Here is a 20,184-nt window from a genome sequence, read left to right as displayed (position 1 = left end):
TAAAATACTGCAGGAGCAGTCCTTATGGAGGTGCCCATAAGCGTCCAGAGAAGTTTCAGATAGTAAAGTAGAGGTGGTTATCACTCAAAAATTGCCTTGGCTGCCAGGTACTCACCGAGTTTGGGTAGTTCAGGTAGCAGATCTGACAAGGCATATCCTGGGCTGATGACCTTGTGTTCATCTGGCGCGTTCGAGACTTTTTGCTTGGATTAATTACATGACACTCTGCAAAGAGCTTCTCCAAGTTGCCATCGAAGTACCTGCATAATACACATAAGAGTATATGAATTCAACTACCTTCTCTGCAAGTCATTTTTCAAACTCTGTTTAGGAGTTAAATGTACACAGTTGGAGACGATACTTCAGAAAACTCACATACCCACTACTTTTAACATACTCTTCACTAACATATCACACYGTGGTCCTGACCACAAAGTGGGATATTAGACAACTGCGTCTTTTCAGAGATTTGGTCTCAAATTGGGTGCTCCTGAAAGTTCAGATACCTTCAATTCTTCAATTCCATTTCAATCAAGCTAGTACAAATGGAAAAGAACAGTAATTTAATTAATACATGATTCTCCAGAGTTTTGCATTAAAGCTCCAAGACTACCTAAAACAGGAAACTAGAATAAAAATATCTTATTTCACAGGCTAGGAATCTAGATACTTTCCTAAAGTGCAGGCTTGATGCCGCCAGGTTCAATTCTTGCAAATTGCAATTCTTGCAAATATTCTAATTGCTACAACATTAAAGAGGAGGCAGACAGCAGCACTCCTAGTCATGGTTTGTGAATCAGCATGTCCCTAGTTACTGAGTTTTGTGCTTTCCTCAGCGTACTCAGTTTACATTAGGTGTGCCCAAAGAGTTGACTGGAGTCCAGTTGACTTCAATGTTAGCACTTCCTTCTCTAATCTCTGGAGCAGGGTGCACTGGTGTCCAACTAAGGCAAATGCAGGACTGGACATTAGTCTTCAATTTAAGCCTGCAACAGAGCGAACGCACAGTCTGCCTCGTCAGCCAAAATCCTAGCCTTTCAAGCATCTTTTTGTCTCCACTCAATTACGCAACATTTTAACAACTCCTAAGAAAAGAGGATTCCAAGTTTACTATTTTTCCTAGGATTAGATATCTGAGGGGAAGGACAGATGCAAAATTGGGTAGAGGGGAGAGGAAAGACCACTCTATTTCTATTTCCCATCCCCGGGGTGGGGGTGGGGGATTATTTGGGTTTACACTGTTACAGAAGGCTTTTCAGCCAGGCTAGGAGGGCCAGATTTGAAAGAACTGCTGGTAAGCAGGACAGCCTCTTCCCAGTATCCAGACACATCTTTCTCCAGCCTGCAGCACCTGCAAAGAACTAATCCAATCTGACAGTTAACCTTGTTCGCATGTGCATCCCCCATTCAATGTCAGGAAACTAAGTTTTTTCCCCCTCCTCTCCTCCACCACCATCATCAGCAATTTAAATCCAAGTAAGGTGGCATCTGCCTGGAAAAGAAACCATCTGACCATAGTGCAGTCAGTCACATTTAAGACCAGCAAATCAACTCCCAACAGACAACTGTCCCTATAGCTAAGCATGCAGGCAGTGCTGAGATTAAAGATGCCTTTACAAGGCATATACTTCAACTCATCACAAACCAGACAAAACCCCCCTGCTATCCACCAACAGACACAGGACAATCAAGTCTTTCTGCTGGAGAAAGAAGTCACTAGGTCTCCCTCAAAAATCTGGGACCAGGCCAGCTATGCAAGATCTAACCAAACTGCCTCCTGCAAGTCGCACCCATATCATTCCTAAAGAGCTCCAAATCCTAGCAGCTCTTACAGCACTACTTACTGATGAGACCTGACCTACTGTCAAAAAAGGTTCATTCTTCCTTAGAAGGGGGAAGAAGTTACTTCTGAAGGTTTAAGAAAAAGGTCCCTATTTTCCATCTCCCATCAGCTAATGTTCAGCTACTACCAATTCGATTCTATGACTCCAGCCCCATAGCAAGTAAACACGGTATTTTGGGATTTATGCTGTGCCAATCAGCCATCACCTAATCAAAATAGCTTCAAAATCATTAGTGTCATGAGCTGATGTGCCCCCAGAAAATGGTTCACTACTGTTTCATAAGTTTCTTAATGCAGTTTACCAACTCCTGAACTAACTTTGTATGCGTTAGCTCCTAATTTTCAGGTCACTGAATTCTGAAGCTGGTGGCAAATCCTGGTATGCCCTAGGGTTTTGCCACTGTTCTTCAATGTTAGCTCATGGATTTAACTTAACCAAGGTATTTTGTTTGCTTTCAGGATTACTTCTATCTAGAAAATTTTAGCAAGTAAATTCAGTGCACTCCCATGATACACAGTATTTGTCTATTAAAGAGTCATGGATAAATATTTAACTCCACAAAAGGTTTCTAGCAGTCGCATTGTTCTTGCATGCAGCATGATCAGCGTCAAACACCCTCTGTTCAAAAATAGTAGACAAATAGTTGGGTGTAACGTTTGCAAAGAAAATGAAGGTTTTTGAAGACAAATCCTATGATGCAACTTTAATACTAACATTTGCAGTCAACTATATGCTCATGGAAATATCAGAGCTATTTTTAATGGTGAGCTGCTTTTGAAGTGTGCATATCACATCAGGAACTTGACATTACCAGTTTCATTAGGCAGTTCCATTTTTACAAAATCCCTGCAAAAGCTACTCTTCTGAGCCACGGCACCTCCAGCTCAAGATCAAGAAATATAGACCGTCATTAACAACTGTTTTTCACCTGGAATTACCTATCCCTTCTAAATGCCAATGGGTAACTAATTCAGAACGTCCATTTCCTTCCCAGACTTTCAGGATTTTCCCAATAAGAAATAGAAAGCAAGAGTTTAATATGATCTGGGGTATTTCACTGGGCTGAAGGCTGGTGATAAAGCCAACTCAGAGTTAAATGCATAGGCTGGAGGCCTTGACCAATTTAAAAGTTTCCAAAGCACTGATATTGCTAAGTATGCAGATGCTTATACCTTGGGATCAACAGCTATGGCCCATATTGAATAGCCTGCATCTCAGTTAGAAGCACTTGGTCTTACATATACTTCCATGGGAGAAACCAATAAGGCAGCTGGGACAGGCTTAGCCCATTCAGCACCATGCAGAGAAGGAAGAAAACACAGATTTAAAAAACAAAAGGGGGGGGGGTAAGTTTTGCCCTCGGAATTGCTCATCCCTAATTCTACAGGGTTTGTAACCATTTGTAAACAGTACCAATGTCTGAGGGAAACAGAATAGTGGGTATTCCTCTTTTCCCATTTTGGGACCGAAGCTGTTTTCTTTGAATACATTTATTTTCTTCAGCGTGCCCGGCTGCACTAAGAAAATATTTTCCACAGCTATTTGCATGCGTCTCAGGCACAAAAATCATGCCGGAATTGTGTAGTAAGAAAACAAAAGAGATACCTGGACCTTCCTGGAAGCAAACAATTGACAGGGACACTCTGGAGTAAAGTCCAACACCTGTCTTTCACAGAACTACTCCACCATTCCTTAGATAAACACACTGAGCTCCCAATTCTGACCGTGCCAGTTCCTTCGTCAGGAATCACACAGTTTCAATTACCACATCCTTTTTCCCCACCTGTTCAAATGCTGACACAGACCATCAGAAGATCTCCCTCCGCCCTTCCCACCTTCTTCCCTTTGAGGGGTTCACAGAGAGCAGCAGTAGCCCCCTTTCTCAACTTTCCTTTGGCATGACAAAGCAGGTCAGCTCCCATCTCCTTCCTTACCACATTTCTCCACATCCTTAACTGCCCTAGCAAACCTTCTCCACCACTAGTTTCCATTTCCATTCTTCCCTCTTGCTCCCAAGGAAGCCAGAACAAATGCAAATCCGGTAAGATTTCATGAGGACCTTGTACAATTCCACCAATACGTCTCCATTTCTCCTGGAAATATCTCACCTAAGGCATCCAAAATGATGTTACATTTCTCCAGAGCTCCTTCATGTTAGCAGCTCCATTTTGGTCTCTACCAGAAATCCCATATTCTCCATCTCTGTGTTGATGAGACCTGTCTCGACTCTTTTTACTGCTACTATCACTGGAGTCCTCCAGGCTATCTAGTTTTTCCTCTATGACATCTGGATCCTCCTCCGAACTGAATGCCTCATAACAGATTTGTGCCAAGTCACTCACTTTACCATTCATCCCAAAATTATATAAGGGACTTCACTAACAGGTTCCATCTAGTCTGCTAGTTCCCATTTCAAAGTAACTCCACACCCACCATACTAACCCCTGTACCCATCTTCACTAATCACTACTTGCACAGCACCAAAGCAAATGCTCTATTGAATTCCAGATGCAATTTATCGCATCTCCCTTGCCTGTGAGAGAATTGCAGGGTATCGGAGAAAACAGATTTACTTGGACACAACCTACCTTTAGAAAACCACTTCTAAATCAAATCATCTTTCACTTTCATTCATCTTGGTCTTTAATAACCCTTTCCTACAGACCTGTATTTGGCCAGTGACTTCCCAGCCCTGCCTCCTTTTTTATATATGCTCCATATTTGATATCATAGTTGCATGCCACCGCCTCTGCTGTGAAACTCAGGAGAAAACCTTTAATTCCCATCTCACTTCCTTCAGAACTCCAGGGTTATTCCACCCCATCCTCTTCCTCCTGCCTGGACTGCCCTGAGGTCTGTTTCCACTTTGGATGCCGTAATCTTCTTTCCACACTACACCTTTCACACGGGCCATAAGGCAAAAATCATTTCTTAATGAAACCAGTAGATTCATTTTATTTTTATTGATCGAGTAGCCTCTGCCTCTAGCTTATCTTTCCTGTAGACTGTTCCTCCTCCCCAAATTCTTACTCATTTTGCTGTGGAAGTTTTACAAAGTAACTGAGCTTGACTTTTGACTATTCTCGCATCATTCCTACAGATCTTGCTCTTATAGGGTTGCTTCTTGGTGGCAAGGTCCCTCCTTTTCATCATGGGGAGGAGCAGAGCACCTTTCTGAGATTATTATGCATCTAGACAGGCTTGGCATTAAATCCCTCATGCTCCTTCTGCTCCCTTTGCAATGCAGATACTCAATAATTCTAGGACTTCTGATATTCAAGAMAGGTTATGGTCTATTCAACATTAGAGTCTCTTTGCTCAGCACAGCTGACTTTGATAAATTAATGGAACTGGTTACTGAAGTTCATTTTTTTCATTACAGACCATAGTGTTTTTTTCTGCTACTTAAAATTATTTTCAAATTCTTATATAAATTTCTTTACTGATTATCAAAACCAAGTCCATAACAGCATCAGGTCTTGTTGGCTGAGAGATCAAGCTGGCAACTTCTTTATTTCCTCAAGATAGAGTTGGTCTCCATGGACACTACTGTTGGTAACTGTCTAATGACAATTTTCTAGCCATAATCAAATCCCATCCAAGGGAGTATCACAGATAAAAAACCCTCCTCACTGAAAACAAAAAGGTTTCTAGTACACACTCCAGGAAATTTCCTTCAGTGAAAAGGCACTTCTGAATGTTAGAGAATCACTGTACTCAAAGTAAGAGATTGCATCTTCATACCAAAAAGCCTGCCATAAGCAATAATTTGGCACCTCTTCTGCCCTTGCCAAATAGCATTAGGCTCCTACACGTCCAAAGGATAGGAGACAGTCAGGTACCTACAGACATGAGCCAGAACACCGACTGCAAGGGGAAGAGGGAGGAGGCAAGAGGCAATCTAGGCCAGCAACGGTGCCCGAGAGGCACTTCCAGACTCCGTCCTCTCCGCAGAGGAGACACAGACATGCAGCCATGGAGATAAGTGCCTACAAGAGGCTGGATCTCTACTTCAATATCTCTCTCTGTACCTCACGTGATTAAATTGGGCCTTTGGTTACACGCTGGACTACTTTTCTTTAGAATGATGGTCAGAGGAAGCGTCCTTCCATGTAAAGCAGGAAAGCTGCGTTTCTCTTCAGCATGTAGAGGTTCACGCTAAAGCTCCCCTCAGGAGGGGCAAATGCTCACAGCCATGGTAAAACTAGAAGTTACTCAGGGCAGCAAAGTCATAATCCAAAGCACTTCTCTTTCACTTACTTCTGAAGGGATGTGCTCAATCTGCACCTACTAGTACCCTGCCTCTATCAACCAAGCTTGTGACACACTCAGTTTTGGGAAACTTCAACACCCGCTTCCCTCCAACGGCAGGGATACCGCAGATACCTTCAGCATGATCTTTTCCTTTGTCCAACGTCTTTACTCTCCAAGACTTGTGCAGCACATCAGGCATCAGAAGCTGAACTCCAGTATTTCCCCCAGTACATGCTTCTATCCTTCCAGCAAATCCACCCCAGCACACCAGCTTTGCTTTCAAACACAGCCAAGTAACTAGTGCTTCACCACCAGTGGATAGGACATTTTTTCAGTTGTGGATATTGCTTCATTTTAAGTGGAATAAAACACCTGTAACATATTTGGCCTCTTAATAATGCCATGCTATTAGTCCATGACAAAGCTGCCACAGACAAAAATAAGCTGCTCATTAAAAACGTGCATAACAACACAAAATAGCARCTAAAAGGTTTTAATGTTTCAAAATATGGAAGCTTTCATCTCAGAAACTCAGACCTAGTAACCCTCAACACATCAAAAATGAAGCCACTTAATTTATCTGCTTTACTACAGGCAAAGTTTGATAAGGCTGCCTGTTAGGTCATGCTGATTCACGCTGAACTAAGGTAAAACAGACATCGGCTAGGGCTGTAAAGAAATACCTTTAAGCCACCGAGTTCAAGCTCCGACTTGGTATGGAAACAAGCACCAAATATTGCACCCAAATATTATATCTTAGCGAGCATTAAACCAATCCACACTGCAGGCAACAACAGGAATTCACTGGGAAGCCTTCCTAATGATTATTAGGAGTGAAAGAGGCCAAATATATACCAGTTAAAGATGTTTAAAATAATATCCCCCAGAGGAAAAAAAAAAGGGGGGGGGGTTCTCCAACACTGCTGCAGAGCATGGATTCAATTGGTGTGAAACAGCACTGTATGTGGGTATGTGAGTTTTTTTAATTGTTTTAAATTTCTTTTTTTTGCCTTTTGAACAGAGCGCGCCCCTCCACCTCTCCATGAACGCTTTCCAATCAGCTCTGTTTTTCAGCTCATCCACACCAGCACAACACCGTACTAAAGCCTGCTGGAAGCATGCAAAGCTAAGCAAGACTCAAAAGTGACCTCTGTTTTTTGAAGACTAACCAAGTCCACATTTGGGCTTAATCAGCCAGTCACCTTCTTCTAAATGGAAACCACCTCTCTAAGTCTTCTAGCTTTCAGGGAACAGATGCAATCTGTAGCTAGCTCGTGGCTTCATTTCCAGCTCCATCGCCACCTCCACTCTCTGGTTTGCATCCTGGCTACTGAGATGACTACCTGCCTCCCACCTCAGCCTTCACCTATTTCTGCAGCAATCGCAAAGCCTTCTCGAACCCTCTGCAAAGAGTCAGCTCTCAGCCTCCTCCCCAACCTCCCGCTCCTTGGTTCAACACAGCTCAGCGTCAGGGGAGTGCTGCAAAGGGCTTCTCGCAGGCTATTTGGCAAAGAGATGACTGAGAGCAGCAACAGCTAATTAAGAAACTGTTTTCATGTTTTTCTTGTACAACAGAACATTAGCAGCAAAAATATAACTGGTGTGCAATAGCTGTGCAGCAAGGGTCACTTATACCATTACTCACAGAGATAATTCTATAGAATTAAGATAAGTGTCTTAATGAATATGTACCGAGAACAATTGTTTACCTGTGGAGTTTGTAAATATTTATGTGTATTTAAAATGTTTTTGTTGGAAACCTGTAAAGCCCTTTAACAATAATACCTCACAGAGAAGTAACTAACATCCCCCTTTGGAAAAAAAAAAAAAGCTGAACTTAACAAGCCTTAACAAGCAAGCTTTAAGTGAGAAGGGCAAAAAGCCTATTGAATAAAGGGGTCAAGTTCCAGTACATTTATGTAAAGGTACCTCAAAGTGAGATGGAGACAGCAAACGAGTAAATTTCAGTCTGACCAAAAGAACCAGCACAAGAAACTCAACGAACAGGCAGCAGTCATGTAGAAAGAACTAAATCTGCATGCCTAACAGTTGTAGGCAAGGTTAAATAACCTCAGAGCGACGACACTCGTCCATAACAAGAAGCCTTCAGATACCTTCAGCATTAACTAATTGAGGTCATTAGTCTAAGAAAAATAAAAGCTGGAAAGCTTAACAAAATCCTATCAGTTCAGAAGAAAATCTAGGCCAAACAAAACATAAAAGATACCCAAGGTCCATCAGCAACTGGAAACATTACACAGGAGCGGCCAAAGATGCTATTAATCCCCTACCCTTGAGGAAATACCTAAATTCCAAAGCCATCCATTAGCAAACTGAATATTGCTGCTCCTCTACGCTCGCACCCTGGGTAAAAGAGCACCTCGCTACGATAGAGGGGCCAGGCAACGCTCTGCCTCAACCCGCAGCAGACAACACCTATGAGCTGTTAATTGATATTTATTAAGTTAAGGATACTAACGAAGACCGCTTCTGCGCAAGCTTTTGTAGGCTAAACATCCTGCCTTCTCCTACCCTGATCATCAGGCAGGGAAATAATAACCATTAAGACTAAACAACGAAACACTCCCGCCAGACGCAGTCCTGCTCCCCTCACCCTCCCACCACACTTGTGTTTCCTAGTGCGTGGTTCACATGGATCAGCAAAGACCACAAAAATCAAGGACACCACCGTTAAAATTAAGTCCCTGCACTAACTCTTCTGCTGCTTCTAGTCCGGTCTAATGCCTCCACCCAGGCTTTCCACAAGCAAATTAATTTCTCCATCTCCCCCATATTCTCTTACGCCAGCATTGCTGGCGTAAAAAAAAAAAAAAAAAAAAAAAAAAAAAAAAAAAAAAAAAAAAAAAAAAAGTGTGTTACAACTGTAGCTGTTAGATTTAACCTCCACTGTGTAAGGACAAGAAACTATAAAAAGTATCTTTACCAGCAACATTCTCCCAGAACTACAAATCAAAGACAAGCAGCAGCAGCAAAATGCTCTGCTCGGAAGGGGAAGGAGAGACAGAATTCAAGCCAGTAGTTACACACACACCCCAAAAGAAAACCCAGGGCTGCAAAGATGAAGACAAAGGCGGCAGACACACTTACCGGCACCCTTATCAGTCAAGAACAATTTAGTCTCAGCAAGACTAAAGAATAAACAGGCCAGGAACAAGTGTGCTAGTATGACATGCAAAAGCAACTACATCCGAATCTGAAACAGTTGCAAGATAACAGGAACCTGTTTGCACTTGCTTTTGTCCACAGCCTGAGGAAAAAACACCTTAGCTGCGTGTGTTCAAACCGAAAGGCATCCCCTCCTCCGAGGGGGCAACTGCCTTCCAAAACTCCTTTGAAGTCTAATAGGCATTATTAATATTAAGACAAGGAGTCGCTCTTAGCCAGCAAAGGCTGCTAAAGAGGGGAAGAAAAAAAAAACAACCCACCACTTAGAGCTTTCACAAGAGACTCTCCTGCCACATACTGTGCATTCATCCATTATCACATTAATCCAGTAATAAACATTTCTTGCAGGTCTCAAGTGAAGTGTGGCTGCATGCTAAGATGGCTGCTTACCTCTCCATCAGCTTTTCTTTATCCCAGTTGAAATGGCTAAGCAGTATCCGAGTGATAGTCGCTGGATTCTGGAGGGAAAAGAAAAAAAAGAAAATAATGAACAAGGGAATAACTGTTTGACCGAGCTGGTGTACTGTTATGAGCACCCCAAGCTGCATTTTGGATAAGTACATGGGGAAGCCGGTGCACCTGACAACACGTATTGTCTACACAGATTATGTAAGTTAACATACGCTGGAAAATAGTTTATGGCTTGACAGATTAAAAAAAATTAAGAACAATTCTATAAAGCAAACAAGCTGCATGAAACGAGACTAGGGTTGAAGACTTAAGGGACCAGTTAGTTACTGCTGCCACAGCACGTGAATTCATGATGCCCCAGCGTTAACATCTCGAAGGCCGCCGTGCTTACACAACACAAATCCAGGATGTTCCTAAAAAATGCAGGAAGGGTGAACTGGCATCCGCCCTATTAATTTTTGCCACAGGCTCCACACTACTTGCAGAACCCAAATATCCCTCGGTTGTCCCACCTCCCACCCCTAAAACACTCGGATTGCAGATTTCTCCTGGAAAGTAACTGGCTGACACTGTCAGGTGGCAATTGCTTTTGAAATTGAGGTGTTCCCAACACGCCTCCAGACTTGGAAAATACTGTCCAACTAAGGAAAGAAATACAGTCTAGAAAGGTCAGAAACAAGGACTAGGAATAAAAGCTGCTTTCCACTTTTGCACGAGTTTTACTTCCAATTGCACCTGTCTCTTCAGCCAAGGGTTTGGTCACGCGAGAAGAGAAACGTAACAAAACACAGGGTTTCTGTTAGACCCAAGCAGCGTGTCCGATCTCCCTAAATCCAAACTATCCCCACTCAGGCTGGGGACCGTTTACACGCAACACGGGCACCAGCGAGCACCCAAGGAGCGGCTGCGCGTACTTTGCCATTTGACACCAAAATGGAAGTTTGCTGCAGGGCAAATTTTCAATGGACGCTCTGAAGCTGTCGAAAAGTAGGACATAACAGAGCAATGCAATTTTTGGAGCCTCCAGGCTAGAGCTACAACTTTTAAGCTGCCAAAAAAGCTGCTGCTGCCACCCAAAGCAGCCCTGACCCCGCTCGCTCCCCCCTTCTCTCACCCTCACCGCCCCAGGCCAGTACAGAGGTTTTATGCTAAAACACTGCAAATTACTGGCTCAGAAACTGACCTTTTTTCCCCTTTTTCTTAAGCTGGTTTTTCACTAAATCAGTTCCCCAATCTGTTTCATCGCCTGAGCACACAGACAGCCGCACCGGTGCAAGGGGAAGGCAGGAACAGGCAGCCGGGGATGAGCAGGCCAGTGGCTTTCGGCACCAACAAACCCCTTTGCCGAGCGAAAGCCCTGGAGTCCAAACGTGAGCGCAGAGAAGCAGCCTGGTGGTTTCTGCTATGAAAAGCGGCTCCTCTCCCCTCAGCAGCGCGGTCTTACTCTTCTTAACGCCAACACAGCTTGTTTAAGGCGAAATTAAGACATTTTTCCAGCTTGAAACACCCACGTGGACAAAAGCGGCTTTAAAAAAAGTTAGAGCAGATCCCTGATCCGGTTCTTAGGGAGCCCTGTAAAGAGTTGGGGCAGCAAGTCTGCTGGATGGCACACGGCAGAAAAACCCAAAAACGGTATTGCCAAACACTTTGTACTGGGAAAACACAGCCCCGTCCCTCTTTGGACGAGTCTCCGAGGCAATAGAGAGCCAAGCTCCCAACTGGAATAGCTCTGCTAGGTCCTTGGCCGACAACCACATGGGTCTGGCCGCTGCAAAACAGCAAGGCAGCACCTGCCAAAGAGGCCGCTGCCCTCCTGTCCGGCAAATTCACCCATTTCCTTGGGTCAAAAGCCGCGATGGTGCAGCTCTGGGACAAGCTGGACTAAGCCCCTGCTCCGATGGAAGTTAGTTTTCCCCTCTCCCTGCACAGGGCTAGTTCTCGGCCAGATCAGCAAGCTGCTGCGCTGCACCCTGCGGCTGCGCAGTCGCTCCCCGGACACACGCACAGCGTATACCCGCGAGCATGGGCGAGATACTGTCACCTCTCCTGGCAAGGGGGTGGCCTTAGCCTGGCCTGCCTCACCTAGGGAGCCGCGTCCTCGCCTCTCCCCGCCGGCAGCGGGACCGCYGCAGGCTGCTCTGCCCAGCCAACACGGCCGGCTCGGGCTCCTGGGCAGCGGCGCTGGCACGGCCACGCGGGCGCCACGCTGCAAACCAGCATGGAACCGGATTGGAAAAAGAAGAGGGGGGAAAAAAAGCTTTCAGAGAGGAGCAAATACTGATCCAAGTCACCGCGCGGTGCCACAAAGCTTGCGGCAGCACTGCTGACTTAAAGCTGGGAGCAAGCAGCTGAGAACTGTTTGAAGTCGGTGCTGCCGCCTCTATGGGAAACAGGGTTATTTGGCACCACCGCTTTTAAGGGTCTCCTTCGCTAAGAGGCAACTCCAGCTGCAGCAGGGAAGAATGCAGTCTGCCTCAAGCCTTTGGTTTTTAATCTTTCTAGGTTACTTTGCATTCGCTCGGGGGTATCCACAACACCTTTCTCCATAAATACTACCTGTATTACATAACAGCACCTAAAGGAACTCGTAATAGCTCACTTAAGCACGCACGCTTCCTAGAGCAAATTAATCAAAGACAAGAATGTGCTTTTTAGCAAACAAGCTGATCTTATCTCTAGATTTCCTTGGTTATAATACCAGCTACTACAGTCCCTAAAACTTTTATAAGAAAACCACTTCCATTTTCTGCAACAAGTCTTGCCTCAAATTGGGAAGTCTCCTGCTAAACCGTGCACCGGGCAAATACCACCTATAGGTTTCTCCGGCTAATCCTTCCAGCACTCTCACATGCTCATACAGCACTTTACTCACGCCCATCACTTGTGCCACGCTCTGGAACGGCAAACAAGCGCYGGGCAGGAAAGCAAACAGCTCTTCTCAAACCTAAGGATCCTTTACTCGGAGCAGGGAGTCTGCTCCAGAGAGCGGCCAAAAGCATGCACAACGAAACCAGATTTTCTTAAATTCTCAAGCAACAGCAGTAAGAAAGCTTTAAACTAGCCTGAAGTCTCGTGTTACCTTCTGCTACAGCAGCCCACTTGGCCACTGTATTAAGGTTTCTGGGAATACCTGTTAATCCCTTAACAGGCTAAGAGGCCACTGAGGTAGTGGTCTGTCAGAGGGTGTTTTGGTTTGTTTTTTTTAAGCGAGAAGGAGGAAAGACTGGGCTGAAGAATAATGCTATATTAAAAGAACAAAACTGGTCTGCAGCGACTACCAAGCATCTCAAGGCAAACCTCCCAAACACTGCTCGCCAAAGGACACGCGACTGCAAACAAGAGGGTCTAGTTTTATTTGTGGCTTCTGCATTTCTTCTGCGAAGCGGCACTGCAGCTTTCCAAGACAAGCTGCTCTAGATCAGAGTCCCTAAATATCCCGACAGTGTCACAGGAGAAAAACAGCTTTCTTTTGAGAAGGCAACGTACAAAACAGCATGTTATTCTGGGATTACACTTCAGAGACCAGAACTGTTGGTTCAGCGCATTAAGACAAATATGTCAGGGGGGTGGGGAAGCTTTTACTGGCTTTCTGGGCTTTAGCTTCCTTTAGCTCCAACAGCATTTGTTCAACGTTAATTTAAAAAAAGGAAGCACCAGCAGCACGACAAGCTGCTACCAGAAATAGCCGGGCTGCATGCTTTCTGCATGCTTGCCCCATCCAGGATCTAGTATTTAAAACTTCACTAGTTTCCATGAAACTAGTTTCACTGACACAGAAAGCAAGGACTGACACAGCTCTGCCCTTGTTCACCTGCAGCGCGGGCCACCACATAATCCGAGCCTGCATTAGGCAGAGAAGACAGGGAGGAAGCGTTAAGAGGCTTGGTTTACATAAGGTAAACCACAGTCAAATACAAACATAAAAACCTCGGGCGTTAGGGGTTGCTCTACTTTAAGGCAAGGCACACCGACAAGGTGCCGCGCAGCGGCTGCTCTGCATTAATTGCATGCACGCGCCTACCTTGCCATTACTCGGGAGTCGCTTCCGAGGGGTAAATCACCGCATCCCGACGAGAGGTTGGTTACTGCAGAGCTGCTCACCTCCCGCAGCTCCGTCACAAGGCTACACCTTCCGCTGCACGTGCGGTTAAAACGACACCAAAATAACCTGACCTTTCAACCCCTGCTTTGACACCGGTTTTGCTACACCCCTATGCCACCGCTGCCTTTGCGGCGGGAGCAATCCTCGGCAATCCCTGCCCCGCACGGCAAGAATTCGCAGAATGCAAACAACGCCGAGTTACCAGGCTCCCAGTGTATTTTAGTTTCTGTTCTGAAACTGGACGGGCTTCTCATTTTGCACACAGGATTATTGTCTGTGCTCGTTACACCCCAAAGATTAGCTAGGAACAGGCTACGGCGTTCCTCAGACAGGATTACTATGTAGGCTCCGAGCCGCAGCGGCGAGAAGCATGCTTTTACAAAGGATATTTTCTGTTTACAGAAAAAAAAATATTAATAACTAAGTAAAGCAGCCAGAAACAGATGGTAAGCTAGGGAAAAGCTAACACGTTCAGTTTTCACTCAAACGTGGTTAGATGAAAGCTGAAACAGCAGATCTAATTTACAACAGTCACCTATTCGATTTTACACGTTCGAGCCGAAGAAGATTGCCTCGAGCTCGAGGCAGCGAAGCCTGTTGATATCCAGCTATAAGTGAAACCTGAGGAAAGCAGCCATTTTGTTGCAATTCTCCGGGTGCTTTCGAAGCTGTCACAACTATCGCRCCAACAAAACGCTTGCAGTAAAGCCCTGCCGGCGGAGAAAAGGAGCCGGTCCTTCAACAGCGATCTCCTCGGTTAACAAAGCCGCTCAGCTCCAATCCGCTCTAAATGGATTCCGCTTCCCTGCTACTTTTCAGTGCAGGTATTTACATTTATTGTTGTTACCTACTCTGTCACGCTCAGACACACCGATGCTAGCAGGAGATACAGGGATGGGCAACCCTAAAAAGCTTCAGAAATCAGATTTGGAGTTCTTCAGTTAATAATGTTCCATTTGGGGGGGGGGGGGTGGAATCCACTTCATTCAGTAAAATTTCCTCGAGTCAGAAGCTCGGTTACAAATGTCTGAGTTAGATTAGATTCTTTCTGCCACCAGAATAAGAAAGTATGAACTGGAAGGAGGAATCTGGATGCACACAAACGCTATAAATGAATTACAACCGCAGGATTATTAGGACATTAGCTCGAATCAGAATTTTCAAACAGCATAATTTGCTGCGTGACACTTTGCAGCACTTCATCTATTAACGCTTCCTCTTTCCAGATGAGCTGCGCAGTTAATTCTTGCAGTTTATAAGAGCCAAAAGCGTATGTGAGAACGCAGCTTCTCATCACACGCTGGCAGTAAGCTGCTGTTTCAGTCTGAGCATTCACTGCAGATTAAAACCATTTAACAACAGCTCAGCTCAAGCTCCGCTCTCCAGCAAGATTCTTCCCCGCCTCCCGGAGACACGGCATCGATAATTCGTCATTTTGTGTCTTTTCATTTCATTTTATTCAGTTTATTCGGTTTTGGTTTTTCTTTTTTTGTTTTTTAAACATGGCAGCTTTAGCATTTCAACACTTTCCATGCTAACAGCAGTGCCCCTTTCCCAATAGCAGYGGCTTTTTCGGACTCGGTACAGGTTTGAAACCGCTTCCCGTTTAGTTTCCTACGCAGCTGTTTCGGCACTCATGAATCAAAGCAGACGCTCCACAAACGCCGCCTTTACCCAATCCTCACACGTCTCCAAACGGTTCAAACTTCAGCGGCACCCGCAGCTACGGTCTGCTGGCACACAAATGCCGCAAGATGGTATTTAAACTCCCTGGCAGGAGGAAGCCGACTGGTTTCGAGGCAGCTGTTAGAGCAAAAAATAAGAGTTTTACTCGGTGAGGACACATTGCCCACACCAGGGACAGAGCAGAGGGCTGTCAAAAGAGCAGCTCTGAAACGACAGCTCCTACAACCAAGCAGCACGTTAAAGCGGCAGCAGAAGACAGCACATCACACCACCGCTGTAAATATTTAATCCGTCAAAAGCCTAGCACGTGCCAAGAGCAGAGCACCAAGAGGAAACTCTAGGTGCCCTCTGAGCATGGCTGGCCTCCGCCGCAGCCCTCCTCCCGCCATGCGTCGCGGTGGGGTAAGCATTGCCCGGGAACTCGGATGGCCTGGGGAGCAGGATCGGATGCGCCCCGCGGCTTCCCCACTAACCTCGGGATGACTCCAGGCTACGGGAGGCAGGTACAGGCACGTCGCAAACCTGTCGAGCCTGATACAAACAGGGGATACTCAACCGCACTGAGAGCCACCACTGATCAGGGACCAAACAGCCCAATAACTCTTCAGTGACCCCACAAACCTAACAGGTTTACATACTGATGCTCCTCTCTCATGGACAACAGCTCATTTCTCATCTACCACGCAGAAAAAGGGCAACTGTCAAAGCAGGCCTCTTGGTCGGCTAAAAACAGAGCGAAAACCTGCACTGATCTGCTGCAATAACTAGGTCGACTACTCCGTTTTAAACGCCACTGGTCTTCCCTTGCATCCCATCTCCACCATCCCATCAACGCCAGGCATAAAGCACCTGCTCTGTATGCCAGACCAGCTTTGAGTCTGAATCGCATTACCGTAACACTGCCACAGTAAGGTCTGCATTGCTTTACAGGCATACTGAGTGACCTTCATTCGTAAAAATCTAGTCACATCTATTCTTTCAAGAGACAACTATAGAAAACCTTACAAATGCAAGAACTCATTTCTATCAGCTTAGCAAAACTCCCAAGATCTTGTCTTCTGCATTCATTTCTAAGTGCTGAGCATCTCCAGGGCCCGATCTCCTGAACAGGTTACCTTCAAACTTACCAGTTTCTAACAATTCAGACTAATCCCTCTGAGAAGCTGCTGGAAAACCTTAATGTCACCTAATATTCTCTGACTCGATTACAAATAGCATGCAAGAGGGCTGCTGTAAGAAGATGAGGACAGTAACTACCTAGATCAGTCCACCACCACCCATCCATATTCTCTTCTTCTGTCATCTCCTTACCCCAATGTAATTCTCTCCCACACCTATGTTTCTGCCAAAAAACAAACAAAACAAAACAAAGAAAAAAAACAGGACCATTCTTTCCCATCTCTGTGTACCTACTGAGGACACGGACTTTGCGTCCTACAACCCCACTGAAGCCACACTAAGTGGCTTCGTTTCTAACTAGCCAGTTCTGAATCACCCTTAAATTTACCTTTTTCCAGCACTACCAATTCCAAGCAACGCTGCATGAAGCTAGGCTTCTTCCCTATGACATTGCCAATCACTACGGTCAACTGCTTTCCTCAGACTGGTATCTACCACCTCACTGTAATTTCCCATCATATATAGTGGCTTCTGCTTCAATGTTCATCATCATCTTAGCCTCCTACATCCTACTTCATCTCATTAACTGCCCTTCACATATCATCTCTAATTTCAAAAATTAAGTTTTACAGAATTATGGAACTAGTACCATCACATTATGGCACAAAAAGGTAGCTTGATATTATGATCTGAGTTTGTAGTAACCTATCTGCATTTTACTGATTGTTTCTAGCTCTGATGAACATATATGATCTTACCAGAGGAAGATAATAAAAAGCAACTTCAGAGAAAGCTATTACTTCATTTAATTGGTTCAAGAAACAGAAATGAAGCAGTCAGCTGCTTTACTTTTTCTTTGAGCCTTTTGGAAAGTTTTCAGGTTAATGATTAAGAGTCACGACAAAGAGTTATTGTCTAACAAAGCTTTTAAATCAAAAAAATTACTAAAGTGACAACTCCAGGATGAATTAGCAAATTTGGAAATGCCAAAAACTGAATTCATAGTGTAATTCTTCTAAATAAATAAAAAAAACATGCACCACATGGATTTGTCATGCTTCTCAAGCATTCTGGACAGCACTGGCTCTCAGATGACTGCAGAAACTCTACCACCAACTCAACACAAATTTTAAAACTGCATATGGATTACAACCAGGGAAAGTATTTAAGGCTGTTTCAGCTACACTTGATTCTATACAAGATCTATGGTTTGAAAATAAGAGAGAGATGTTAGTTATATTTTATATATTTCTTCTGAATAACATTTTGTCTCCTACTTCCTTTTGCTACAGTTCTTGGGTATAAAGTCAAGCCCTTAAAGAACAAAGGCGCACAGTCTTAGAGGCACTATGAAATCAAGAAAGTTATGCCACTGTACACTTTTGAAAGACTATAGAACAAGAGGTCTCCAAATGTACATGCTTTCACAAACAATTTCTCACTTTTAATCCCTTTAGATTAAGGAGCGCTACTGTTTTATTGCCCACAAAGGCAGTATCACGTGAACTATTCCACTCCTTCGGTTGTCTCCCACCACAAGAAGCCTGATGTAAAAGCAAAAACTCAGCAAATCTGTGTAAGCAACGTGAGCCACAGCTACAGTTGCCCATGTCTCCACTGAGCAACTAAAGCTGACGTACCAAGAGAGAACTAGAGTGGAAACACATGGGTGCTAGAGTACGTTTCAAAATTGATTTTTACTTCAACCCTCTCTTCTCATGCCTCCCACTCATGAGTTTGCAAAGAGCAGCCTTAAAAGAGTAGGAGAGGGTGATGGCACCATTTCCATATAATTCTTTCCATTTACTATTTCAGTAGCTCTTTAATATCTCCCATTACAGAGGAAGAAAACAGCTTGTGACACACAGCAGCTATGCTAGGAAAGGAACAATTCTAAGAGCCTCATCTATGACCCCCAAAAGTTCTGGCAGCCCTGAATGTGAAGGACCCACAGGTTCACTCAGGTGGGGTTTGCGTCCTTAGTAATCACCACCACTACCCTCAGGCCAAACCTTTAGTCAACATCCAAAGCCTCACAGTGTTGTTTCCATTAGGATGGGAAAATCAATGAGACAAACAGATACCAAATACAGATGACTATTGAGAAAAAGCATTAAGAGACCCGTTTCCCAGCCACAGACAAACTACGTGTGGTCATCTTCCTTGCTCATCCGCTACATGCTGTTCAGGAAAGTAGTGTCCATGAAGCATCCTTTAGCCCCCCTTCCCTCTTAAATTTACACACAACTGCTCTTACAGGCCCCATTTTTTTCCCCTCCGTCATATATGGGCTTGCACTATAAAAATTCCCACCCCACTGCACGTACTTTTGCACTTAGTCTGCGCTTACCTGCCAGACAGTTTACTGCACTGATAGACACGTACCACAAACAGATCCAACTCCATCAGCTACAGAAAAAACTGTTGATTTTCTCTGGACAACAAGCATACCTAATAAAGTATCAAATGATGCTTCTTGCTGTTTAGTCCCTCGGGATCTCTCAGATCAACAGCCTCCAGGAGACTATAAAAGACACCTGGCTATCGCTTCAATTCTTCTCTCATCAAACCAATACGATTCACCAGTGTGGAGCTCGGAAAAAAATACTATGTTGGTTCAAAAGAAATGCAAGGATATATTTTGCCACAGAAGGAAATGATGCAGCGTGAAGGCTGAGGAATTCAGTGACTAGGCAACACACATCAAAATCCCTCAGCTTAGGCCAAGAGCAAATGTTGAACTGAACCAGGTAAGAAGTCTCTTCCCTTCTATATGCTTTTAGGGACACTGGGGAAAACTCCAGAAACCCAAATGGTTTAGCTTTGCACCAGGTCTACTTTTTCTCCTTTCCTACGAGATAAAGTAACAACTACTTGGATTATTATTTTACTTTGAATGTTTTTAAAGTGCAATTCCTTCAAACAGCATTATGCCTTGGAGTTCAAACAACATTGCAAAGACCAGCATTTTAAAAGAGATGGTCTGAATTTATGGGCCCTATTTTGAGAGGGGAAAACACCCTCCTGAACAATTTCCAGCAGCTGTTCACAACAGTAGCTTTGACTGGAAAAAAAAAAACACAAACAGGACAGTAACCAGGCAGAGCAGTAAAATACACTCTTTAAAACCTGTTTCAAAGACGCTACATCCCATCACCACCAGATCATGAAGGGACAGCTTTGAAAATATTTATTTCAGCAGCAAAACAAACTCATGCAACCGCTGGCTCCCAGGCCTGCTGCTGACCTCTCCGTCTATGACAGCACAACTGCTTGCACAGCTACGAGTGAACGACAGAGGAAGYGACCCGGGCTGAGGGGGGTTGCTGGTTTATTTTTAACCCAGATCAGGTCTCTGATCAGGATCACTGTGTAGCCAGACAGTTGAGTTGAAACAACTTGGACAACATGGACTTGCTTCCAAGAATTTTTTTTTTTTTTTTTTGTGTAAAATCAGTCTGTTGAGAGACACATGCCAAGCACGTCAAAGCTGGGTGTTCCAAGGTTCATGGACCCTCCAAACCTTCTTGCCCCAAAAGCTTAAAAGCACAGTAGGGTACAGTCTGATGCAGGTTACTGCCA

The 20,184-nt window shown here is 44.5% G+C and overlaps 1 protein-coding gene across 7 annotated transcripts in view; it reads right to left on the bottom strand.

Moving 5' to 3' along the window:
- ARIH1 (ariadne RBR E3 ubiquitin protein ligase 1) overlaps window positions 1-20,184 on the bottom strand; it is a 64,670-nt gene that overhangs the window by 30,558 nt on the left and 13,928 nt on the right. For 5 of the 7 annotated variants that reach the window (XM_026068183.1, XM_026068186.1, XM_026068182.1 and 2 more), the window contains exons 2-3: window positions 9,675-9,742; window positions 116-260 (exon numbers count right to left, since the gene is read on the bottom strand). In XM_026068183.1, the coding sequence (XP_025923968.1) occupies window positions 116-260; window positions 9,675-9,742 (213 nt within the window). Of the gene's footprint in view, window positions 1-115; window positions 261-379; window positions 537-9,674; window positions 9,743-18,987; window positions 19,024-20,184 lie in introns of those variants that run through there. The other 2 variants (XM_026068187.1, XM_026068188.1) reach the window with 2 other exon arrangements.

Source organism: Apteryx rowi, unplaced genomic scaffold (assembly GCF_003343035.1).
Source record: "Apteryx rowi isolate R43461 unplaced genomic scaffold, aptRow1 scaffold_27, whole genome shotgun sequence".
Taxonomy (NCBI): domain Eukaryota; kingdom Metazoa; phylum Chordata; class Aves; order Apterygiformes; family Apterygidae; genus Apteryx; species Apteryx rowi.
This window is presented reverse-complemented; position numbering and strand designations above follow the sequence as displayed.